Genomic DNA, 25293 nt, shown 5'->3' with positions numbered 1-25293 from the left:
CCAGGAGACCCTGATAGGACAGGCCCTCCCAACCAGAGAAGAAAACACAAAGGGAAGGTGTGAGAAGCCCTCCTGCAGCCTGAGGGGAAGACCCCCAGAAACTGGTGAGTTCCCATTACAGTAAAATAGGCCATTCCAGATCTGAGTGCTGGAGCTTGCGAAGGAAACTTGAAGGTCTAACAGAGTTCCATAATGAATAGTCCCCTGATAGATGCCACAATGGGTAGCACAGCAGAGCAGGCAGACACACACTACAGAAACTTACCCCTTGACGAGCCTGGCACTGTGAGTGTCTGACCCAGATAGATTTCCCAGAGAGCTTCTGGAGTTTTGTCCTTTCACAATAGTGGCCCCCCACACGTCCCAAAAAGGTGAGCAAGTCCATTCTACTGCTCCACTCATTCCTTAATGTCACCGATCATTGAAATAGGAGGGAGATCTGTGTTTGCAACTCCAGAAGGGCCACCTAGAGAGTGACCTTGTTTCAGGGTTATAATAAGAATTATCCTTGAACTCCAGTAACAGGAATTGAATTCTCCCTCAGGAACAATTACCCAGCAGCAAGGTGTTTGCCGGTGAAAGAAAAGAGGCCAACACCAGCCAGCAGAAATCTGCAGGTGGGCAGAAAGCTGGGAAAGGTCCACAGGTCCAAAGAGGTGAAATAGCAGCATAAACATTGAGTGAGGGTTGTACTGATGTAGCTAGGCCGAAGCCAGGGCAGCAAAGTTAAAACAGGCCCAGGAAAGGCCAACTAAATCTAAAATCGATTCACAGAGTATCCCAAAATTAAATAGGAACCAGAGAGGTCCCTGAACAGGGAAATAGATACTGAGAGAGATACCTCACATAATTGAAGTGCTTGAGGGAAGGCTGGTTATTAAAGCAGGAAAGGGAAAGGTTAGGGACTCACCTGGGGTCTGGCTGGCAGAAACTTTCTTTCTGACTTTAAATTGACACAAAAGAAGCCCTCAGACAGATGAGAGTGAGATGCCTCCCTCAGTTGAAAAGCTCCAAGGGAGTGGAGCTGGAGCTGCACTGCCACTTGAGGGCAGTGGTGTTCCAAGGGACATGGTACAAGTTAGGAGAATGTCCCTTCCAAAGCCAAAAGCCCCTGCTAAGAAGCTATTAAATGGCCTGGCTGAAAGCTTATGGAAAAGTTAAATGGGGATCAGAAAAGTTCCCAAATTGGCCCAGAAACCGTGAGGATTATGCCTCACTGAGCTGAAAAAACACCAGAAGACGCAATGAGAGCTGACTACTCACCAGAGGGCAACAGTGTTCCAAAGGATACAGAACCTATCACCCAAGTGACCACCAGGGGGATTCCAACCAGATTGGACCCAATACTCACCCATCTTGATGCAGACCTGACAGAGATGCTCCTGCAGTTAAAATAATCCATAACAACCCACCAGGTTACAGCACTGTAGTGCTACCTGGTATGGATGGAGGAATAAAAATGAATAAATAAATAAAAATGACATAGAATTCATTTTTTTCTTGAAGGTTGCAAAGACTGTAACAGGACCAAGACTTCATATATTGTGTGTGTTATAAATCAAAGAAACAGTCTGACAACATCATGGCTAATTCTTAAAATTAAAAAACTAGACAATTTTTAAATGAATAGCTTTGTCTGGGTGTGACAATCAGTACAGTATCATAAGACTTGTGCCTCATTATCTCTCAAAAGACACCTACGGTCCCTGTGGACCAAATTCAAAGAAATTTATACAAAGGCCATCTCCCTTTCATAATCCAAATGAAGCTCAGTCAATGCTGGGACAAAGGATATTGCACCATTTCTTTCAAATTCTTAATGGCTGGAACACTAACAATCTTAGGAACCCAGACACTGGAATATATGCTCTCTGTCCAAGCCAAAGTTTTAATTTTATTTATTAGTGTCACAAGTAGGCTTACATTAACACTGCAGTGAAGTCACTGTGAAAATTCCTTAGTCACCACACTCTGGCGCCTGTTTGGGTACACTGAGGGAGAATTTAGCACGGCCAATCCACCTAACCAGCAAGTCCTTTGGACTATGGGAGGAAATCAGAGCGCCTGGAGGAAACCCAAGCAAACACAGGGAGAATGTGCAGACTCCGCACAGACAATGATCCAAGGTAGGAATAGATCCCGGGTCCCTGGCATTGTGAGGCAGCAGTGCTAATCACTGTGCCACCGTGCCACCCGTGTAGAGGTAGGAGTGACATAATCCCCCCACCACCATCATAGCTGGGAGAACCAGTTATACAGCGTTGCTGTATTGCAAATCAGTCTGGTATCTCCCATCTAACAAGCATTAGCTCAACAAAGGGACTCTGTCCAGGTTTGAATGCCTGGCGCCCACCTACACGGTTTCTACTGGAATGTCTGAACTTCTACACCATCACCTACAAAGCTAAATTATCTCTGTGTGTCTGTTTCATCACAGAAATCATCTCTACTGGAAAAGTGAATTATCCAGCATCGGCTTTGAACCTGCTAACCCGTGATTTGGACTCTGAACTCACAGGAAATAATAATTCTTTACTCTGTGGTGTTTGGCTTGTAAATCTTACTTTCTCCATCCCCCTATCTTTTATTGAATGAATGCAAAGGGGGAAATGTTGTGACCCTCCACCCACATTTGAGTGTGTGCAAATAAAATAACCCTTTCAGTTCACTCTATCTTGGGTTTATTATGAGAAACTGGATCACACCCAAACCAGGGGGCTGGGAAATATGCTGCTGCTTTTAAAGGGGAATAAAATTAAAACTTTCTGTGTACAGACTGGTGGTAAGACGAGAAATTAGTGGTGTTTAAATTAAACCCCCTCCTGTCTGTAACAATATCTTTCACTGAGTTGATGATACCGCAGCTACAGTTAATGTATGTCTCAGCATGCATCCCTATAATAGATGGTAGAGCACAACATTTTGTGTCATAGAATTGCTCAGGATGAACCTTGAGAAAAAACATTGCATTTCCCTCCAGCCCTTCTTCACAAAGGCACATTCCACAAGGAGGTGGACAACAGGTCTGTTGCACACCACAGACACCTTGAGGGTAATGTACGGACAAAGTGAGACTCCGGTCATGTAGGCATGTAGGCACGGTAGCACAGTGCTGAGCACTGCTAATTCACAGTGCCAGGAACCTTGGTTCAATTCCTGGCTTGGGTCACTGTCTGTGTGGAATTTGCACATTCTCCTTGTGTCTGCATGGGTTTCCTCTGAGTGCTCCAGTTTCCTCCCACAGTCCAAAGATGTGAGGGTTAGGTTGATTGGCCATGCTAAAATTGCCCCTTAGTGTCCTAAGGTGCGTAGGTTAGAAGGATTAGTGGGTAAATGTGTAGGGATATGGGGGTAGGGCCTGGGTGGGATTGTGGTTGGTGCAGACTCGATGGGCCACATGGCCTCTTTTTGCACTGTAGGGTTTCTATGAATGATCTGACGGGGAGGGCCTTTCTCACTACCAGCGAAGTTACTTCTTAGTGCTGAAAAGTTCTGGTGCAATCTATCAAATGACTCTGGTAGTCTGCTCAGGGAACCATCCAACAGGGTCCACCATCTCCTTTTCCTGCAGGGCTTTGAAGACATGACAGGCAGACAACTGCCAATGGGCAAAGACGTTTCTTTGCATAAACTTCTTCATGAGGGTTAGGTGGTACGGCAACTGAATGGTCCAACTGAATGGAACAATATGATCAAACCTATCTTTAAAACAACTAGAGACAGATAGAATCTTAGCACATTGGGCCCGATTTTACCATTTTCATTCTAAGTGCTGAATCTGGGCACAATTCAGATCTGACTTGGAAATCTGCTTTAAGAACATAAGAACATAAGAAATAGGAGCAGGAGTAGGCCATCTAGCCCTTCGAGCCTGCCCCGCCATTCAATAAGATCTTGGCTGATCTGAAGTGGATCAGTTCCACTTTCCTACTTTCTCCCCATAACCCTTGATTCCCTTGTTTGTCAAAAACTTATCAACCCGCGTCTTAAATATATTTAGCGAGGCAGCCTCCACCACTTCAACGGGCAGAGAATTCCAGAGATTCACCACCCTTTGAGTGAAGAAGTTCCTCCTCAACTCTGTTCTAAACCGCCCCCCCCTTATCTTGAGGCTGTGCCCCCCCCCTTATCTTCAAGCGGCCCCCATACGCAATTAGATTGAAAAAGAAATCGTGGGTCTGAATCTCGCTGTGCATCCAAAACGACCAGAGCTCCGAACTGCACATGCACAGTTAGAAAAAATTTGAAAAAGTGCGCCCGTGTCAGATTGCTCCCTGGCCACAAAAAGCAGAAAAAGTGGCCCAGGAACAAAAAATGGGAGCGATGGCCCCCACAGACATCACTGTCCCCCTTATCCACCCCCCACCCACTATCTGGACCAATCACAATCTTCTGCCCCCTCCCCCCCACTGATTGCCTGCAGAGTGGCAGCGGATCCCCCTGACCCCTCCCATCCTCCCAACCAGAGATCCATCTGGCCTCCCCCCCACCCACCAGAGATACAACTTACCCCCTTCACACACCCACCTCCCCCCCCATGAGAATGATCTGGCCTCACTCCCCCATACCCCTCCCCCCCCCCCCCCCAGAGAATGATCTGCACCCTTCTCCCCACCCCCAGAGGTACATCAGACCCGCCTCCTCCTCCCTCCCCACCGCCTCAACAGAGAATGATCTGGCCTCATTCTCTCCCCTCTCCCTCCCCCCATTCCCCCAGGCAATGGTCTGCCTTCTCCCCCCCAACCAGACAACAATTTGCAACCACCCCCCCTCAGCCAGACCATGATTGGGCACCCCTCCTCCCTCTCCCCACCTAACCAAACATCAATTCCACCCCCCACCCCTTAACTAGATAATGATCAGGCCTTCCTCTCCCTCTCTCTCTCTATTCCTTCCCCCCTCCACCAGAGAACGATCTGGCCCGCCCCCCTCCTCCCCCCTCCATCACTGATCTGAGTTAGTGAGCTGTTGGAAGCGTTGAACTCATCTCTTCGGTAGCTGGTGTGCCCAATTCGGACTTTTATTCAACAGCTTCATTTCAGCGCGATTCCGGATCAGCGAACATGGTGGTAAAGGGGGAAATGCTGATAAAGGTGGGCGGGCAGTTCATTAATTCAATTTAAATGCTTGCAAATACATTTAAATCACCATTCGCCTGTTTCGGGTGCGAATCGGATCGCCGCCATTCCCGGGCCTCGGTAAATTGGCCATCTGCGCGGGTGCAGGTGTGGATCGCGTTAATGGCCCCACACCCGACTTTACTACATTTTCATGCCCAGACTCAATGGTAAAATCGGGCCATGGTGTTCAGGTACTGATTGTCTATGTGCAATATGAGTTAGCCACTCACAAAGGTGGCCATCAGGATGGGAGCTTTACTTCCTCCTCCTTGTTGAGAGATTTCTACATCATTCCCTGTGGACATGTCCATTTTTGCTCTCCAGACAAAGTGGTAGATCTGTTGCTTGACCACCATGCGGCAGAAGTAGGGTAAGGGTCTGACCCACACCATGTACAGCAATGCCAAAGGTACCTTGCACTTGATGACCAGGTTCTTAAATGCAGTGGAGTGGAAGGATCGTTCTCACACGCCCAGTTTCTGCTTCACCTTATCTTGATGCTTGTCCACTTTTTAAGCATATTCCCCAGCCCTTCTGAACAGTCTCACAAGCACCTTCAGGTAATGTGACCTGACGGTGAAGGGGACAAAGGATCATTCAACAGAGTTCCCAAAGAACACAGTCTCACCCTCACTATCGCTTACTTTGGCACCTGAGGCACATTCCAACTAGTTGCGGATGTTCATCTTTCTGTGGACTGGCAGCAGGCCGGAGCAGATGATGGTGATGCTGCCCAGTTGCAGCAAGGATTTGACCCGAGTGCTTTCACTTTCCGGGATTGTCACTCCTCTGATGCCTGCATTCTTCTTGATGGATTCAGCAAAGGATTCTATACAACACACAAACAGGACAGGAGAGAGAGGGCAGCCCTGCCTGACTCCAGGTTTAATTGGAAAGTTTTCTGAATCTCATCCAATTGAAACTGTATTACTGATGTTTGCATAGAGCAATTGGATCCAATTGTAGATCCCTCCTCCAACTCCATTTCGGAGAGCACATGCATCATGTGGTGTGCTATATTCCGTAAAGGACCTATCCTGGTCCAAGTTGTTGAGCCAGGAGTCCATCCCCTGTCCTGCATGTAAGCAATTGTACCTCAGAGTAGTGTGAGACTATCAGAGATCTCCCTGCTAGGTACAGGACAGTACTGATCAGGGAAGATCACTGACTCCAGAGCAGACTTGATCTGGTTGGTGATGACCATGGCCAGAATTTTATAGTTCACGTTCAAAAGTCATACGAAGATTGGTGGAGTTGCTAGTAATGCTGGGGATTGTCAGAGGATTCAACAGGATATAGATAGATTGGAGAGCTGGGCACAGAAATGGCAAGTGAAGTTTAATCTGGATAAATGTGAGGTGATGCATTTTGGAGGGTCACATTTAGATGTGAATTATACTGTAAATGGCAGAATCTTTAGGAACATCAACATCCAAAGGGATCTCGCATGCAGATCCATGGTTCCCTAAAAGTGGCACACTGGTGGCCAAAGAGATTGAAAAGTCACTCAGCATGCTTGCCTTCATCAGCCAGGGCATTGAGTACAAGAGTTGAGAAATCATGTTGCAGCTATATAAAACCTTGGTTAGGCTGCATTTGGAGTATTACATGCAATTCTGGCCACCACGCTGCCAGAAGAAGGATGTGGCAGCTTTGGAGAGAGTGCAAAGAAGGTTCGTCATGATGTTGCCTGGTCTCAAGGGTGTTGGCTATGAAGAGAGACTATGAATAGACTAGCATTGTTTTCACTGGAAAGACAGAGGCTGAAGGTAGACTGGACAAAGGTCTACAAAATTATGAGAGATACAGACAGGGTGGATAGTCAGAGGCTTTTTCCCAAGGTGCAAGTGTCAATTACAAGGGGGAACAGGTTCAAGGTGAGAGGGGGAAAGTTTAAGGGATTTGTGCGCGGGGAGCTTTTCACACAGAGAGTTGTGGATGTTTGGAATGTGCTGCCAGAGGAGACAGTGGAAGCAGACAGATTAGCAACTTTTAAGAGACATCTGGATGGATACATGAATAGGGAGGGAACAGAAGGTTATGGACCAAGTAAGGGCAGAAGGTTTTTCCTTTAGTTTAGTTAGGCCATCATGATTGGCACAAACTTGGAGGGCTGAAGAGCCTGTTCCTGCGCTGTACATTTCTTTGTCCTTTGTACTTTGTGAGACGTGTTGCCAATTTCTAATTTCTTCCCTTTCCCACTTGTAGATGAGGGTAATGACGCCTTTCCTCATGGATTCTGACATGCTGCTGGCCAAAAGCATATTCTCATACCCTTCTAGCAGGTCTGGGCTGATCCAGTCCCACAGACTTGAAACCAACTTTGCGGGTAAACGGTCACTTCTCGGTGGTTTACTCGTAACAAAGGACCTGGCGGCCTTTGCCAGCTTGTCCAGAATTAACAGTTTGTCTTAACTCTCCTGCTTATTGTCATCTATGAACTCCGTGGTAGAGGTCAGGAAGGAAGGGAAGACCCTGCTGTCTGTGGACATCACATTGTACAATCCACCGTCAGGCGATTTGCTGATACTTCATATGATAGGCTGTCATCATCTTCAGGCTGCTGATTAGAGAGTTCGCTCTCTCTGTACCTTTTGGAAATAGGAAACATGAGCAGATTTCATCCTGCTCCACAGAGAGAATTCTGGGCGGAAGATGATCTTGAAGGCACACGCAGTTAAAATCAAGGCCAACTGACCTTCAGCTCTTAACATCAGCCCCCATGATCTGCAGAAGGAGCAGATTTTGCATGCTTTTTTGGAACAGGGGCATTTCCTCTGTCTCTCTCTCTCCCTCTCACCTTCTGAATACCTTTGAGAATAAAGAACCCCTTGATGTCCAGCTTGATTTCTTCCCACCTGAATGTCAAATGGGAAGTTAATTTGTTCAAAGGGAAATAATTACAGGCAGAATTTTCCTGAAAAAATGGCAAAGTGTCAGGTTCTGACTGAAAACCAACATGTTTCTTCCCAGAGAAGCAGCCAGGTTTTCTTTCTAGATCTTCTGACACATTCTTTGTCAGAAAAAAAGTAGAGAGGCATGTTTAGCTTTCTTGAGGGCAGGGCCTCCAGACACCAGCAAACCCGGCACCACAGGAGATTGGAGTGTCATTTTTAAAGAGCGTCTTGATCTCAAATTAAAGTTAAAGACCCTCCCCCCCCACCCCCCCACACTCAGACGTCTGGACACCTGGCAGACAAAGGGAACCTCTCATTGACCGCAGAGAGGCAACCAACCCCGAACACTTACTTAATGTAAGGGTAGTCTTCTTCCCTCCTCACTCCACACTACAGAGGCATCAGGGTAACCCCACCCCCTCACCTCCCATCATTACCAGTATGGGGGTTCCTTCGAACCCCTCATTGCAGGCACACATCCCCCACCTCCCACCACAATGCAGACATACACACTCACCACCCACCACTATGCAGCAACAACCCCCTCCAACCCCACCATCGCCAGCCACCTCCCACATAATATGAAATCCCCCTGGGGCTCCCCAACCCCTTGCCCCATTCCTAACCCCACCCGGGGGCTATACTCACCTCCAAGACCCCGGCATGATCATCATGACTGGCTTCAGTTTTTGGAAACCAGCAGTGATTCCCATTGGCATCTCGCCAGCATAGGGGAATATATGATGACACCAGAAGCAATGGTATGAAGCCATTAAGGAATATTTAAATGTATTTAAGTTGATAGTAATCAAATGCATGCCTCGTGAGGGTCTGAAGCTGATTATGTTATCAGTGGAGGGGTTTGGGAGGGGAGTTCTCAAACTGAGATCTTGCCACCACTAATTCTGTTATTTAATTAATGAGATTTAGTATCCAAAATGGAATTTGCACCCACAGCAAATGGGCTCAGAAAATCGTGGCCGACATCTACAAGGAGGCACCTGCCCAACACCTCCTTATCTTCAGTGACTGAAGCTGTTGCCTCACACTAGAAGGCCCAGATCAGAGGAATGGAAACTGTTTCCTTCTGAACACATTGATGCTCCATTCTGTGTCGGTGCAATATCCCACACTCCTGCAAAAATACCAGGTCAGCTTTGATCTTGGCAAGGTTCCCCAAGGTCAAAACACATTGCACAGTAGACTTATCACTACCTATATTAATGGAAGTAATCTTTAGCTTCATTTTAAAGCATTTTGTCGCCTGACAGACCCATTGATGAATTGTTCTGGCTCTTGGGTGTCCTTCCGAATGTCTGTACTGTTTACAAGCACTCGTGCTTTTGTTGGTTGAGGAGCTGATCCCATTAGTGTTGTTCCACCCAGCTGACTTCAGAGGAATCCATGCAAGCAGGAGGCTGAGAAAAATTCTTTCACAAGGTGTTGGTGTTGCTGGCTAGGCCAGCATTTGTTGCCATCAGAACACTATGATTCCTCTCTCTTGCATACTCAGCCTCTGTATATTCTTAGAAAACATTCAATCCAAATTCATCTTAATAAAACTTTTGAAATATGTTCTGGTGTTTTACGTATAACTTTAAAAAATTTTTCACGGGATCTGGATGTCACTGGCATTTGTTGTCCATCCCTACTTGCCCTCAAACTGAGTGTTTGGTAGGCCATTTAAGAGGGCAGTTAAGAAAATAATAAAAACAGAAGATGCTGCGAAGATTCAGTGAGTCTGGAAGCAACTGTGGAGAGATAAACAGAGTTAATGTTTCAAGAATCAGCCACATTGTCATGGGCTCCCTCAATGTGGAATGCCATAGGCAAGGGTCATGGGTGGAGAGGGGACTCATAATTGTTAAAATGGCGGCGTGGGCTCGTTGGGCCAAAGGGCTTGTTTCCCGTGCTGTGTTGTTCTTTGTTCTTTGGGTCTGAAGTCACCTGTAGATCATAGAATCATAGAATCCTACAGTGCAGAAGGAGGCCATTCAGCCCATTGACCACAATCCCACCCAGGGTCTATCCTCATAACCCCATACATTTACCCTAGCTAGTCCTCCTGACACTAAGGAGCAATTTAGCGTGGCCAATCCACCTAACCCACACATTTTTGGACTGGGGGAGGAAATCGGTGCTTCTGGAGGAAACCCACGCAGACACGAGGAGAATGTGCAACCTCCACACAGACTGTGACCCAAGCCGATTATAGTAAGGATGGCAGATTCCCTTCCCTGAAGGGCAGTAGTTAACCAGATGGGTTTTTACATTTGATGAGGTTTCATGGTCATAAACAAAGGTTTATTAACTGAATTTATTAACAGCTGCCGTGGTGGAATTTGAACTCATGTTCTTGGAGTCTTAACCTGGGTCTCTGAGGTTACTAACTGTGTGACATTGTCATCTTCCCAGTTTGAATAAGACAGAGAATGATAAAAGCAAAAGAAAAATGTTGCATTAGTAAAACTGACTGAACAGTTTCAACTTGTGAAATTCAGCACAGTATCTCAGCCTATATATATCCAAATTCAGATTCACAGCTCGAGGATAAATGCAGGAAGTGCAGATATTAAGACACAATAAACAAGTTTATTTATTTATCAGTGTCACAAGTAAACCTACATTAACACTGCAATGAAGTTACTGTGAAAATCCCCCAGTTGCCACACTCTGGTGCTTGTTTGGGTACACTGAGGGAGAATTTAGCATGGCCAACACACCTAACCTGCACATCTTTCAGACTGTGGGAGCATCCAGAGGAAACCCACGCAGAACTGGGGAGAGCATACAGACTTTGCACAGTGACCCAAGCTGGGAATTGAACCCAGGTCCCTGGCACTGTGAATGACAGTGCTAACCACTGTGCCACCACTTACCAATGGATAATTGTAGTCACATTATTGTGAAATAAACATTTTTAAAAACATGGTGTCACTTTGTTTGGACACTTACTATGGACATTAAAGGCTTTAGTTCCAAAGAATGATGGATGAAAATAATAAATTCAGTAGAGACTGGTGGCCAGATTGTGCTATGATAGGGTATTGTATATTCCATTTTAAATGAAGCTTTTGGGCATCATTCAATGACGGCCAAAATGCCCAGGTCTCATACGCCCTGCTGCTATTGCCAGTGAAAACGGAGAATTTGGCACTCAGTGAAATCTCCATTGACTGCAGCAGGATTGGAGAATCCCATCTGTGGGTGAGGTCAGAGAATTCTGGCTGACATCTTTAACATTAAAAATACATAGAAACGGAATAGACTACTTAGCCCCTCGAATCTGTTAAGCCATTGAATAAGATCACGGCTGAACTGTGGCCTAACTCCATGTATCCACTTTGCCCCATATCCCCGAATATCTTTGATTAATGAAACCCATCAATCTCAGACTGCACCCAGGAGGTATCCCAAAAGATGCTAATATAGAGACTGCATGAAAATAGTCCAGGAAATTCAAATTTCTGATGAGCAATTACCCTGTACAGGGAGACTATGATTTAGATTGGAGACTTTGGATGGTTCCGGGTCTCTTAACAGAATGGTTCCCCAGGAAAAATTAGAAGAATTAAAAGCAGTTATAACCCTAGGTTAACAATATTACTGACCCTACCCCCAGCCCCCGCCTCTGCACCCACTACAACTCCGTTGGACCCCCCACTACCCACTTGACCTAACTACTACCCCCATCCCTACACCTCCAATTACTCTCCAACTACCCTCCTGACCCATCCCACCTCACCTACTTATCTCACCGTTACCTGCACCCTGGCTTCTAAAAGTGTCTGAGTTCTTTGGCTGCATGGACTTTAGCAAGGCCTTTGTCAAGGTCCCTCACAACAGGCTTATACAGAAGGTGACCTGATAAGGTGGATAAGAATTGGCTTAGTCATAAAAGACAGAGAGTAGTAGTGGAAGGGTGTTTTTCTGACTGGAGACCTGTGACCAGTTTTGTTGCGCTGGGACCATGCTGGGACCTCTGTTTGTGATATTTGGAAGAGAATGTAGGTGGTCTGGTAAGTAAGTTGGCAGACAACACAAAAACTGGAGGAGCTGCAGATAGTGATGAGGGTTACCAGAGGATACAGAAGGGTATAAATAGGCTGGATACTTGGGCGGAGAAATAGCAGATGGAATTAAATCCAGACAAATGTGAGATGATGCATTTTGGAAGGTCTAATGCAGGACGGAAGTATACAATAAATGGCAGAACACTTAGAAACATTAACATACAGAGGGATCCAAGTGTACAAGGCCACAGTTCCCTGAGTGTGGGAAGACAAGTGGAAAAGATGGTCAAGAAAGTGAATAGCATGCTTGCTTTCATTAGTTGGGGCATGAAGTATAAAACTTGGCAGCCATGTTGTCGCTGTATGGAATGTTTGGAATACTGTATACAGTTCTGATCGCCACAGAAGGATGTGAAGGCTTTGGAGAAGGTGTAGAAAAGATTTATCAGGATGTTGCCTGGTTTGGAGGGTATTAGCTATGAGGAGAGATTGGACAAATTTGGTGTGTTTTCCATTGAACATCAGAGTCTGAGGGGTGACCTGATAGAAATCTACAAAATTATGAGAGGCATGGATAGAATGGATAGTCAGAGTGTTTTTCCCAGAATAGAAATGTCAATTACATGGGGAAATCAGTTTAAGGTAAAAGAGGGAATGTTTAAAGAAGATGTGAAAGACAAGTTTTTTACAAGTGCTTGGAATGTGTTGTGAGAGGAGGTGGTAGAAGCAGATACAGTAGCAACGTTTATCATGACAGGTACATGAACAAGCAGGCAATAGAGGGCTATGGACCACTTAGAAGCAATAGGTCTTTAGAAAGTTTAGTTTAAAAAATGTGTCAGCAGAGATCTGGTAGGTCGGAGGGCCTGTCCCTGTGCTATACTGTTCTTTGTTCTACCTGTTTTACATCAGCTAATGCTGTTAAAAAGGGGACATGACTTCAGACTCCTTCCCCCACCAAATGAACTCAGAAAGAATCATGTCCCTTAAACTGACCAATCAAAACAGTCAACACAGAGAAGAACTGCACCTTGTTTTTATAGATACCGAGGAAGCTTTGCTGACTTTCCTGATTGGGTATTTATTTGTAGAGAAACTTCAAATCAGTGGTTTGTTTACTGTTAAAAATACGTTTATCCTATATTGTTGATTTGACTTCATGCGTTTTAAAGCTCATGGTACAGGAACTGGTAGGGATGATGTTCCAAGTTTCAAGTAGGCAAAAGATAAATTGGAGGACTGGGAAGTGGAGAGTGTGTTAATAATGTCAGGATGGTGATGCTGGGTTTTGGGAGCTTTGGTTGTGGCATGTGGGAGCATCAGTGGCTTTCAGAGATCCATGAGATTGGTACTGGAGTAGTCACAGAATGCAGGAACACTGTGAGGGGAATTTCATATATAGGTAGGGACACAGGAAAGATAATGCCAAACTCTGGTAGAAGTGGAAATGGGTGTTGGGGTATGGTTATATTAATTGGTTCCTGGGGTGAGGGGGAATTAAAAGGAGCTGAATGTGCCTTTTTGGAACTGTTCATTATTGATTGGCTTTCTTCTGTTAGCCTGGAGCAGATAATTCAATTGGTCAGGGTGAGCCTTCAGCATCATGGATGCTCAGCTACATTGGACAGACAATGTAGTTGTGCCTCCATGATCCTGAAGGGAGGCACGATGGCACAGTAGTTAGCAGTGCTGCCTCATAGCACCAGGAACCTGGGTTCGATTTCTGGTTTGCACATTATCTCTGTGTCTGCGTGGGTTTCCTCTGGTGTCTGGCTTCCTCCCACAGTCATAAGGACATAAGAACTAGAAGCAGGAATAGCCACTTAGCCCCTTGGGTCTGTTCCGTCATTCAATAAGATCACGTCTGATCTTTTTGTGGACTCAGCTCCACTTACCTGCCTGCTCACCATAACCCTTAATTCCTTTACTGTTCAAAAATTTATCTATTCTTGCCTTAAAAACATTCAATGAGGTAGCCTCCACTGCTTTATTGGGCAGGGAATTCCACAGATTCACAACCCTTTGTATGAAGAAGTTCCTTCTAAACTCAGTCCTAAATCTGCTTCCCCTTATTTCAAGGCTATATCCCCTAGTTCTAGTTTCACCCTCCAGTGGAACCAAATTCCCTGCTTCTGTCTTATCTATTTCCTTCATAATCTTATATGTTTCTATAAGATCTCCCCTCATTCTTCTGAATTCCAATGTGTATAGCCCCAGTCTACTCAATCTGTCCTTATAAGCCAACCCGTTCAACTCTGGAATTAGCCTAGTGAATCTCCTCTGCACCCACTCCAGTCCAGTATCCTTTCTCAAGTAAGGATACCAAAACTATACACAGTACTCCAGGTGTGGCCTCACCAACACCTTATACAACTGTAACATAACCTCGCTGTTTTTAAACTCCATCCCTTTAGCATTAAAGGACAAAATTCCATTTGCCTTCTTAATTATTTGCAAACCAACTCCTTGAGATCCCTGCACAAGGACGCCCAGGTTCCTCTGCACAGCAGCATGCTGCAGTTTTTTACCATTTAAATAATAGTTCATTTTGCTGTTACTCCTACCAAAATGGATGACCTCACATTTACCAACATTGTACTCCATCTGCCAGACCCTTGTCCACTCACTTAGACTATCCATATCCCTTTGCAGACTTTCAGTCCAAAGATGTGTGGGTTAGATGGATTGGCCATGATGAATTGCCCCTTAGTGTCAGGGGGATTAGCTAGGGTAAATGCATGGGGTTGTGGGGATAGGGTCTGGACGGGATTGTGGTCAGTGCAGACCCGATGAGCCAAAAGGCCTTCTGCACTGAAGGGATTCTATAAAACCTTTATAGCTTTATAGAACCTTAGTTAGGCCCACTTGGACTATAGTGTTCAATTCTGGTCACCACACCACCAGAAGGATGTGGAGACTTTGGAGAAGGTAAGAAAAGATTTACCAGGATATTGCCTGGTATGGAGGGCATTAGCTATGAGGAGAGATTGGAGAAATTTGGTTTGTTCTGACTGGAATAACAGAGGTTGAGGGGTGACCTGATAGAAGTCTACAAGATTATGAGAGGCATGGACAGAGTGGATAGCCAGAAGTTTTTTCCCAGGATGGAAGAGTCAATTACTAGGGGGCACAAGTTTAAGGTGTGAGGGACAAAGTTTGAAGGAGATGTACGAGGCAGATTTTTTACACAGAGAGTAGTGGGTGCCTGGAACTCACTGCCGGAGGAGGTAGTGGAAACGATTATGGCCGTGACTTTTATATATGAATAGGATGGGAATAGAGGGATGTGGTCCCCGGAAGGGTAGGGGGTTTCAGTTAAGTTGGGCAGCATTGTCGGTGCAGGCTTGGAGGGCCGAAGGGCTGTTCCTGTGCTGTAATTTTCCTTGATCTTTGTTCTTTGAAATTAATTCTAAGTTCTGGCGTTTTAACTCAGTTTTACATTATATTAGAAAATAAACAGCAAGCAGTGACCAAGGTAATAAAGGACACAAAACAATCAAAATTCTCTCACATACTATGCTTTAGCCTCACCGTTTTACCAACAACTACACAAAAAAAGAGTTAAAGTACACATTCCGTCATCATACAAATATGAATATTGAGATCACAGGCCTACTGAGGTATCTGACTCGGATTTCATGTACCAATCAAAAATGCAGTGATCCTTATCAGGCTTTTCAATTAACTACTGGCTAACATATTGTACAAAAATGCGTACATGGAATTTTGATATTTTCATGATAGGGTATTATTTCATGAGCTGGTCATTGCATACTATCACCAAAATCAGGTCTTATAGTCCAACAGCGATAGGTACATTCAACAGGAAACCCCATTGACAATGGCGGGACCGTAAGATCCCGCTGCTGGCGAGTGTGTGCCACCTCCCACTTCCACGAAACACACCGCAGAGATGGAGAACAATCCCGACCTATGGTATTAATGATCATTATTCTGATGCAAACATAATACCATTTATATTAAAAGCATAATTTAAGTACTGTATCTGCAACATAAAACAATCAATGCGTAAGCGTTTAATTGCAATGGTCGTCATTTAGGAATAATATTTACTGTGCTTATAGGATAGATTTCCATTCTCAGTTGCCTAATGTTAATGAATCTCATTTTTCTCTCAGGAATTGCACAGCGATGCACATCTGTCAAGTATCACTACTCCCAACCCATCCGTCTAAGAAATATTCCTTTCAATCTTACAAAAACCATTCAGCAGGATGAATGGCATTTGCTGCGTAAGTGTACATTAGTGTAAAACTGTGCTATACTCATGGTCCTTTTGAGTTTTGCTTTCCCTTTCTCCCTCCACGCAAGTGTTTCTGCCTGCTTTTCCACAAGTGCAACCCTAGTTATTGGCAGCAAGTGTCAGAAACAGGGCAAATGGCAGGAAAATCTCAGGCTTACTCCTGTTCTATTGTACGTTCTATTGTACTATCACTATTGTACGTTCAGTAGAAACCCCATTACTGTGCATGAGGAGATTTAACACTGAAGTTACAGCCAGTGAGTGGGGAGAAGCCCTGAGGAAACTATTGGCTATAGTGTGGAGATCTTGCACAAGAAAGACTTCTTCCTGTGTAATGTTTCACAGTTATGGGTGTAGCCATTTCTGGCAAGACTGAAGAAGGTGGTGATAAACTTTATTCTTGAATATTTATAGACCTAGTGGTGAAAGTGCACCCATAGTTTTGTTAGATTAGGAGTTCTCTGATTGTAACCCAGTGACAATGAAGGAATAAGGAGATACATACCGCAGTTGGTTTGGCCTGTGTCTTGGAGAGGAACTTGGAGGTAATGATTCCCATGTACCTGCTGCCCTTGTCCTGCCAGTTGGTGGAGGTCATGGGTTTAGTGGGTGCTGCCACAGAAGTTTTGGTGAGTTGCTGCAATGTATCTTATGGGTAGCACATATTGCAGCAACTATTTAAAGCTAGGTTAAGAATGCCTCTGGAAACAACCAGGTCTAGGTAAAATATTTAGGTAGGGTTCTGCATATGGGGGGTAGATAGTCGGATGTTGGATCCATTGCATTGTAGCCCTGCTGACCTCTATGTCCATTTAATTTTCTATGTCATATTTGCTGGATGCCAAATGTGTCTGTCCAAGTAAGGACAAGCAGTGTTAAATGAGCCGGGAATGGTGCTGACCTTCCTCAGATCCTATTTTTTATCATTGTCAACTCAATTGCATTGGATGCTAATCATGCTTTTGTAAAATAGGCACGTATTGTTGCTGGACACTAATTTAATGCAGGAGACTGCATGTAAGCAATGCCAGGCGTGTACTCTAACTGCAAATTACTTTGACGCTCAACTTTGGGCATAAAAGAACATTTCTGCTGGTTCATTTTTGAATAGATTGTTCAAAAATGCACAGGCAGCATTTTCACCTGAGAACAATGTTTTCAATCTACTTGGATCTTTCATGTGTTTCACGTTTAGGTTGGGAAACACAGTCTAGTGAATTACAAGACAGCACCCCTTAACTCAGCATGCATTGTGGTTCATAATTCTAATTGTAATAAGAATAGTTCTATTTTACCTCCAATTTCAATGGAATGCTGCTGAAACTAATGTCCTTTATAGTTTTTGTGAATGAATACTAATGAGGATTTTCTTTTCTTTGTTCCTACCCAATTAATGTAGATTTGAGAAGGATCACTGCTGGATTCCTGGGCATGGCAGCTGCTGTCCTGTTGTGTGGGTGCATTGTGGCATCTATGAGCTTCTTCTGGGAAGAAAGCCTCACTCAGCATGTGGCAGGTCTCCTTTTCCTAATGGCAGGTCATTTTCCAGCACTTTACTTCAGCAGTCTGTGTGTTTGTATTAATTGCGGATTACGAATTGTACTCCTAATGGTATGCATTATACAGATACCTTTTGAAAGTGAGTGGGGTGAACAATATACTACCAGTATGGTTCTCCTCTATATCAGTGAAACCAAATGCAGACTGGGTGACCAGTTTGTTGAACATCTTTGGTCCATCTGCATGTAGGACCCAGAACTTTTTGTCGCTTGCCACTTCAATACACCACCCTGCTCTCCTGTCCACATGTCCATCCTTGGCCTTTTGCAATGTTCTAGTGAACCCTAACGCAAACTGGAGGAACAGCACCTCATCTTCCAATTGGGCACTTTACAGCCTTCTGGACTGAACATTGAGTTCAATAACTTCAGAGTGTGAACTCTCCCCTCCACTTTCACCCCATTTCCATTTATTTTATTTCATTCTGTTTCTTCTTTTCCTCTCATTTGTCCATTTTTAACATCCTTCTTTCTCACTTCTATTTTTCCACTTCTCTATAACCCACTCTCCATCTTGACCTCCCCCTTCAGGGCAACTGTCTTAACAATCCATACCTCTGTTCTGCCATTCACACATTCAATTCACTTAGTGGACACTTCTAGAATCTTTCTCAGCCTTCTTCATCCTTATTTACATTCCCTTTATCCAAATACGGCCATCCCCTCACACCCCACGCTCATAGTATAAATCTCTCTGATTTTCTTTGCCCTTAGCTCTGACAAAACGTCATTCAGACTCAAAACGTTGGCTCTATTCTCTCTCTTTCACAGATGCTGTCAAACCTGCTGTGATTTTCCAGCAGTTTCTGTTTTTGAACTGTATACTGTCCTTCCATTCAGTCTCTGTCCCTTGACACTATCGATTGCCCAGTGGGCACCATCAGGGTGCCTGACTGGCAGTGCCAGAATACTGGTGGGCAGTGTCAGTGTGCCAGTCGGGCACTGCCCTCCACTGTGTCCAACCACCCAGAAGGTCCCAGTGGCCTCCAGTCCCACCGGTGAGGCCTACACGTCTGGTCTCTGTTGCTGGGGACCATACATGACGTTTGTCAGTGAGGCCCTCCTATAGCATTTTTTAATTATTATTCATTCTTAGGACGTGGCCATCGCTGGCTGGTCAACATTTATTGCCCATTCCTAGTTGCCCTTGGAGAGCTGTTGAGAGTCAATCACATTGCTGTGGCTCTGGACTCACATGTAGACCAGACCGGGTAAAGATGGCAAATTTCCTTCCCTAAAGGGCATTAATGAACCAGATGGGTTTTTTCCGACAATCGACAATGATTTCATGGTCATCAGTAGATTCTTAATTCCAGATATTTTTTATTGAATTCAAATTCCACCATCTGCCAAGGTGGGATTCGAACCTGGATCCCCAGAACGTTAGCTGAATTTTTGGATTAACAGTCCAGTGATAATATCGCTAGGCCATCGTCTCTCCAGTGCCATTCCCCTGCCTTTTCCTGTACTCCCTTGTACTCTTGTCCTCTAGATAGAAAGGTTAACATTTCATTAGCCTTTTTTGATTGTTTTCAGTACCTGTCTGTGACATTTTAACAATCTATATTCATGGAGTCCTAAGTCTCTTTGGAACTCTGCTGTTTCCAGATTTTCCATCATTTGGAAAGTGTGCTGATTCCAATCTTTTTAGATCTAAAAGTGGATGACCTCACATTTGCTTATAATGAAATCCATATATGACAGCAGTGCCCGTTGGCTTAATTTATCAAATTATCTTTGTAATGATACACTGCCCTATCCTGCAATGCTTTCTATTCTTGTGTCATTAAAAAAAACTTTGATGTGTAGCTGGCTATCACATCATCTAAGTCGTTAATAAGTATGATGAATAATTAAAACTTCAGTACAGATCCCTGCAAATCAAAGTAACTGCCCATTACAGTAAAATAAGCATCCAAGAATCACAGAATTGTTACAGTGCTGAAGAAAGCCACTTGGCCCATCATGTCTGTGCCAGTTTTCCAAAGAAATATCATGGCTTAGTGCCATTCCCCTGCCTTTTCCTGTACCCCTGCACATTGTTTCTATTCAAGTAATTATCTAATGCCCTCTTGAAAGCCTCAGCTGAATCCGCCTCCACCACACTTCCAGGCAGTGCATTCCAGATGTGAACCACTCATTGTGTGAAAAAGTTTTTTCTCACATCTCATTTGTTTCTTTTGCAAATTTCTTTAAATCTGTGCGCACTTGTTCTTGATCCTTTTACAAGCAGGAACAGTTTCTCCCTGTCTACCCTATCCAATCCTTTCATGATTTTGAACATCTCTATTAAGTCTCCTCTTGGCCACCTTCTATCCAAGGAAAACAACCCTAACCTCTCCAACTTATCCTCAGAACTGAAGTTTCTCATCCCGAGAAGCACTCTTGTAACTTTGAAAATGTGATAATTATATAAAAGAAACTCTGACTTGTAATATTGCTTATATGTGAAAGAAAACCTTACATAGGTGTTAATTTTGTAAAGTGTTGTATGTTAAGTGACACTAGTCATCTTGTAATAAACCCAAATACCTGTCAAAATGCATCACTTTTTTCCCACTTAACCCAATTTGCCATATTCATTGTACTACCACACATTTATTTTACTGGGTTAAAAAAAATGCTGCATTGTTGAAATAGCATTATATTCTGGGAAGAAATAACAGCAAATTTTCCTTTTTTTCCCCCTTTTAGGAATCTTTTGCACAATTTCTCTTTGCACGTTTGCAGCCAGCATTTCGTACGATCTGTCGCGTCAACCAAAATTTATCTACGGGCTACCAAGTGATATTGACCATGGGTACAGCTGGTCCATTTTCTGTGCGTGGTGTAGCCTGGGGTTAACGATGATGGCAGGCTGTTTGTGCACTGCTTTCCCATTCCTAAGCAGAACCAAGACAATCCATCAAAAGTCCATCAGAGATTCCTCTGTGTAAGCACCACTTGATGAAACACTGTTGTTATGAGGGATCTATACTTCCCTGATCTCATCTTGTGTTGGGAGTGAGGCACCTGTCTTTTTGATTCTTCATACATTATGCCAAGATTATTCCTTACAATATATCTATGCTTGTGTCTTGAAAGCACAGGTGGTTACCTGAAAGAACTGCAGAGTTCAATTTAAACTATCAAACACAAAATTAAGCAGCTACTGACTATATTCCACTTAAAATGACAAATATTTTGTCACTGTCGCCTCCATTTTGTTTGGTTATTCCAATTCTGAGATGAGTTGAAATTGTTTTCTTGTGGTGTTCCCTTTTTTGTACACTGCCAAATTCTATTATTGTATTCCAAATTCAAAAACATTACAGAAATATTAAAACCGAGCTCAGCTATTCAAGCATCAGTTGTACCTTAGGGTTTAGAATGCTACTTTCTTGGTGTCCAATGGGAGAATGTTTTAATACTTTCCCATCTGTAAATTAAGCACATTGGGAGTGGAAATAATCATTGCTGGTAACGTGAAGTGGGTAATAGGAAATTGGGAGCCCAGTTCATATCTGTCCAATATTTTTTCATTTGATTCCAAAGAAAATCAAGTGAGGTGTAACATGGGCCACTGATTTACTATTGTCTATTTTGTGCTGCTATCAAGGATCAATATCACCCCATTTACTTTAAACTGCCAGGTCCAAGCATGAATTTGCACTTTTACATTCCAAATATTGCCTCTCTTAAAACTGTGGTTGATTCTTTTACCAAACTATATATTTTGAACAAGGTCCAACTGTAATTATTTGACAATAATGTACTGTCAGTCGTTGTGTTGAAAAATGTGAACGAACATGTGAATAATTGGTACAGTTGTTACAATATTTCCATAAGTGTGGTGCTGAGTGTAAATATTTTGTGCTTTGTCTGTATGCACAGTTTTATTTGATAACATTGAAGATTTGGTGACTGAGAAATTGGATCTCACCTGACTGGATCCTGTATGTGTCAAATGGGATCAGTGATTGAACCACGAAAAATTGGTCTGCTGGTCTTATTTGTTGACCACTGATGGACTCCAGGTATCAGTCAAGGCCCCGAATGCAATTCATAGCCCTACTAAGAACAAAGATCAGATGGTCGAGGTGGTAAACAGGGGACCTTTGGTGGTGTTTTGAGCACATGTTCACCATCTGCGAGTTTGCCAGCAAGGGCTCAAGATCTGGATGGCAATGTTCTTGCTGGCGAGAGCATGATTTCAGATCTGCTCCACCCCTCACCGGTGATGTCGTAAGGTCCATGAGACACATGTTAGATCGCAGCTGGAATATTGCGTACAGTTCTGGGTGCCAGTCAGAATGTGAGTGCATTAGAGGTTCACAAGAATGGCTCTAGGGATGAAAAACTTCAGGTATGAGGATAGGTTGGGACTGTTCTCCGCGGAAAGAAGACGGCTAAGAGGAGATTTAGTAGAGATGTTCAAAATCATGAGGGGGTTGGACAGGTAGATAGGGAGAAATTGTTCCTGCTTGTAAAAGGATCAAGAATGAGAGGGTACAGATTTATAAGTGATTTGTAAAAGAAGCAAATGTGATCTGAGAAGAAACTTTTCACACTACAAGTGGCTTGGGTCTAGAATGCACTGCCTGGAAGAGTGGTGGAGGCAGGTTCAATCGAGGCATTCAAGAGGGCAATACATTATTATTTGAATAGAAAAAATGTGCAGGGGTATGGGAAAGGCAGGGAAATGGCACTAAGGCACAATACTCGTTTGGAGAACTGGCGCAGACACAATAGACCAAATGGCCTCCTCTACACCATAACAATTCTGAGGAAATAGGCAGGACAGGAATATTAAGATGGAGCTGAGAGGAATATCCCTCCTGACTTCAGAATAAGGTGAGTTAAAAAAATACTTCCAGGAGCAGCCTTCAGCAATTCCTGTCCATTAAGAACAGTTAGTTTATCTACAAAGCCCCAAGACAATACTGACCACAGCATGCATGGCACACACAACAGTCAGTTACTGAAGGATTTTTGAGAGAGGACCTCTAACATGTGTTAGGCCCTAATTTGCATAAGCAAATTGGCCACTGCCTTTTTCAGACACCAGGCCATGAATGCCTATGCAGAAGGTTTATCGATATAACTGGTGATGCACTTTGAGTATGGAATGTGTGTGTGTATGCTGTCTGTCATATTGATATTTGGTTGCCCATTTTACGCTTGTAATATGGGTGTGACACTATTTCTAGGCAGGTTTTTTAATAAATAATATGCACGTTGGATATCCCTTTTAGATACCAGATACCATGCTAGATGACCTGCTTAGATACTATATGAGACAATATATGCATAGCTCAGTATGAAGTATCCATACTTAGATGTATTCTATATGATGCAAACCTTTTAATGTTCTTATGTTCCTGGAAAAGTGACATGCTTTTTCAAAAGTGAAGTAAACTTATCTGGTAACAAAAACCTTTCTTCCAATAAAAAAATCCCCAGCAAATAATTAATTTTTTCCTCCATTTATTTTAAATTGTGCAACATTAGTCATTAACGATGAAGGAATGGTTCAGCTGACAATGTGAAGCTAACATTGAAATGAAAGTGCCTGAATGTTTTAGGAACATTTAGGAATGAAAGTACCTTTCTTGCTTGAATGTTTTAGGAACTTTCTGTCCCTGCTGAAGGGTGCAGCCACCAGGGCAGGTGCAGAAGCGCTGAGGCTAGGTCCCCTTTGAGGGCAGCAGTGGAAAGAGTGTTAATTGTTCAGCAGGTTTCGAGACCAACAGGTTTCTTCTGTTAATTACTTTCAATCCAGATCTTACACCTGTGATTTACAGCCTGGACCAAATTTCTGAGCAAGTTCAGGGCATCCAGTCCAAATCTGTAATGGCAGGCTCAGTGTAGGAGGCATCCATGCATGTTGTGGGGCCAGTGTATCTCTGACCATGGGAAGTTTAAATTTCCTGCATAAGACTTCCTCTGGGTATTGACGCACATATCAGTGGCAAATGTCTCAAAGTTCACTGCTAATTCCATCACAAGTTGGGTGAATTGGACGGATCAGTTTTTATAGACATTTACCTGAAATTGACATATGCAAGTTAATGGTATTTGACAAAGTTATTTCAATTAACTGTCTATTGTGGGTGATGGAAGTACAAAATTTTGGAGTTCAGAGCACAGCAGAAAAGATGATGAGTGTGGTCAGGTACTTTTTTGCAAATGTCAGCTACAGTACATGTCAGAGAGCATGGAAACTTGTCCAACAAAAACTTGCATTTATATAGAGCCTTAAAATAGTAGAACTTCCCAACAAGCTTCACAGGAGCATAATCAGACTGTAAGGTTTTTAAGGAACTGGATTCAGGCAGAGATTCGTGATGTCGTGCATTCTGTTGTTGTCTGGAAATTAAACACTTTGACCAGCTTGCAGCAAAACCTGTTTACCCAGGTGCTCTTACTCATGACAAACAAAGGACAAGAGTCAATTCATGGTTACACTTAAAGAAATGCTGTCGTTATTACAAAATTTTTGATACCAAGCTTCAACAAAACACTTCCAGTAAATGAAACTTCTCAAACTTAAACAAAAACTACTCAAGCGTATTTATCTGAGACCTAAATACTACCCATGAGGTTGAACTGGCCAGGCTCATTTCTCTGGGTACGAATGTTGATCTTGGGTCTTTCCTGAACCCAGGATCTTCCACGTGGCAAAAATTGGTCTCAGGTCTTCACCTCTGCTGCCAACATCAAGATCAAGTCTTTGCTGGAGTTGGTCTCCCAGTGACTCCCTCTTTATGCCCTTCTGGAAGGTTCTCTGGCTCCAGCCAATAAGATTACCAAGCAGGGATTGCAACACTCAATGAGGTTGCTGATTACATATTTGGAAGACGCCAGGGCCCCCTAAATGTCCATCCTCAGGAGCGCAGGGTACACATAGCCCCTTTCCATATAAGGTAACAGCAGGAGTCTGAGGTGCCACAGGGAGTCTGGCCAAAACTGGGGAGTATATAAACACTGTCCTTATTTGGTCAGGGCTGAGCACTTGCAGTTCCAGATTTCAGAACATCCAGAACTGCCCTTGATCACCTGTGACCTGTGTCTGTGTTTAAACTCGGCCTGTCTGAATTCCCATTAGGCCTCTGTGGAAGCTGTTGGCTGCTGTTTAATTTAGATTGTCCAATTCTGTGCCAGGCCTAGTTGCACAGACCAATGGCCATTTGGCCACACTATTCTTGTTCATGTTGAGGATCAGCCTCTGACAGAGGCACATGGTGGAAAGAGAACAAAAGCCTCAAAGTTCCGGATGACATAGCATTCAACTCACAATCAAGAATTGTTATACAGACAAAGACATCAGTGATCCATTGTGGGAGAAAGAAATTGAACTTTAAAATCAAGAAAAGGGAGCCAGTGTTTAGATGAAGATGTGTCATATTATGTACTTAATATGAGGTGGTGGCTCATTGAGGAGAGCTTGAGGTGTGTATG

At 43.7% G+C, this 25293-nt stretch overlaps 1 protein-coding gene across 3 annotated transcripts in view; it reads left to right on the top strand.

Moving 5' to 3' along the window:
* The window catches only part of tmem178a (transmembrane protein 178a), a 35893-nt gene extending 12587 nt beyond the window's left edge, over positions 1-23306 (top strand). The window contains exons 2-4 of one of the 3 annotated variants that reach the window (XM_080200173.1): positions 16170-16283; positions 17694-17827; positions 20548-23306. In XM_080200173.1, the coding sequence (XP_080056299.1) occupies positions 16170-16283; positions 17694-17827; positions 20548-20697 (398 nt within the window). In that variant the 3' untranslated portion in view covers positions 20698-23306. Of the gene's footprint in view, positions 1-16169; positions 16284-17693; positions 17832-20547 lie in introns of all 3 variants that reach the window. The other 2 variants (XM_080200172.1, XM_080200174.1) reach the window with 2 other exon arrangements.
* Positions 23307-25293: the final 1987 nt, after the last annotated feature.

The sequence above is a fragment of the Carcharhinus amblyrhynchos genome, chromosome 12, assembly GCF_965287045.1.
Source record: "Carcharhinus amblyrhynchos chromosome 12, sCarAmb.v2.hapA, whole genome shotgun sequence".
NCBI classification, from domain to species: Eukaryota; Metazoa; Chordata; class Chondrichthyes; order Carcharhiniformes; family Carcharhinidae; genus Carcharhinus; species Carcharhinus amblyrhynchos.
This window is presented reverse-complemented; position numbering and strand designations above follow the sequence as displayed.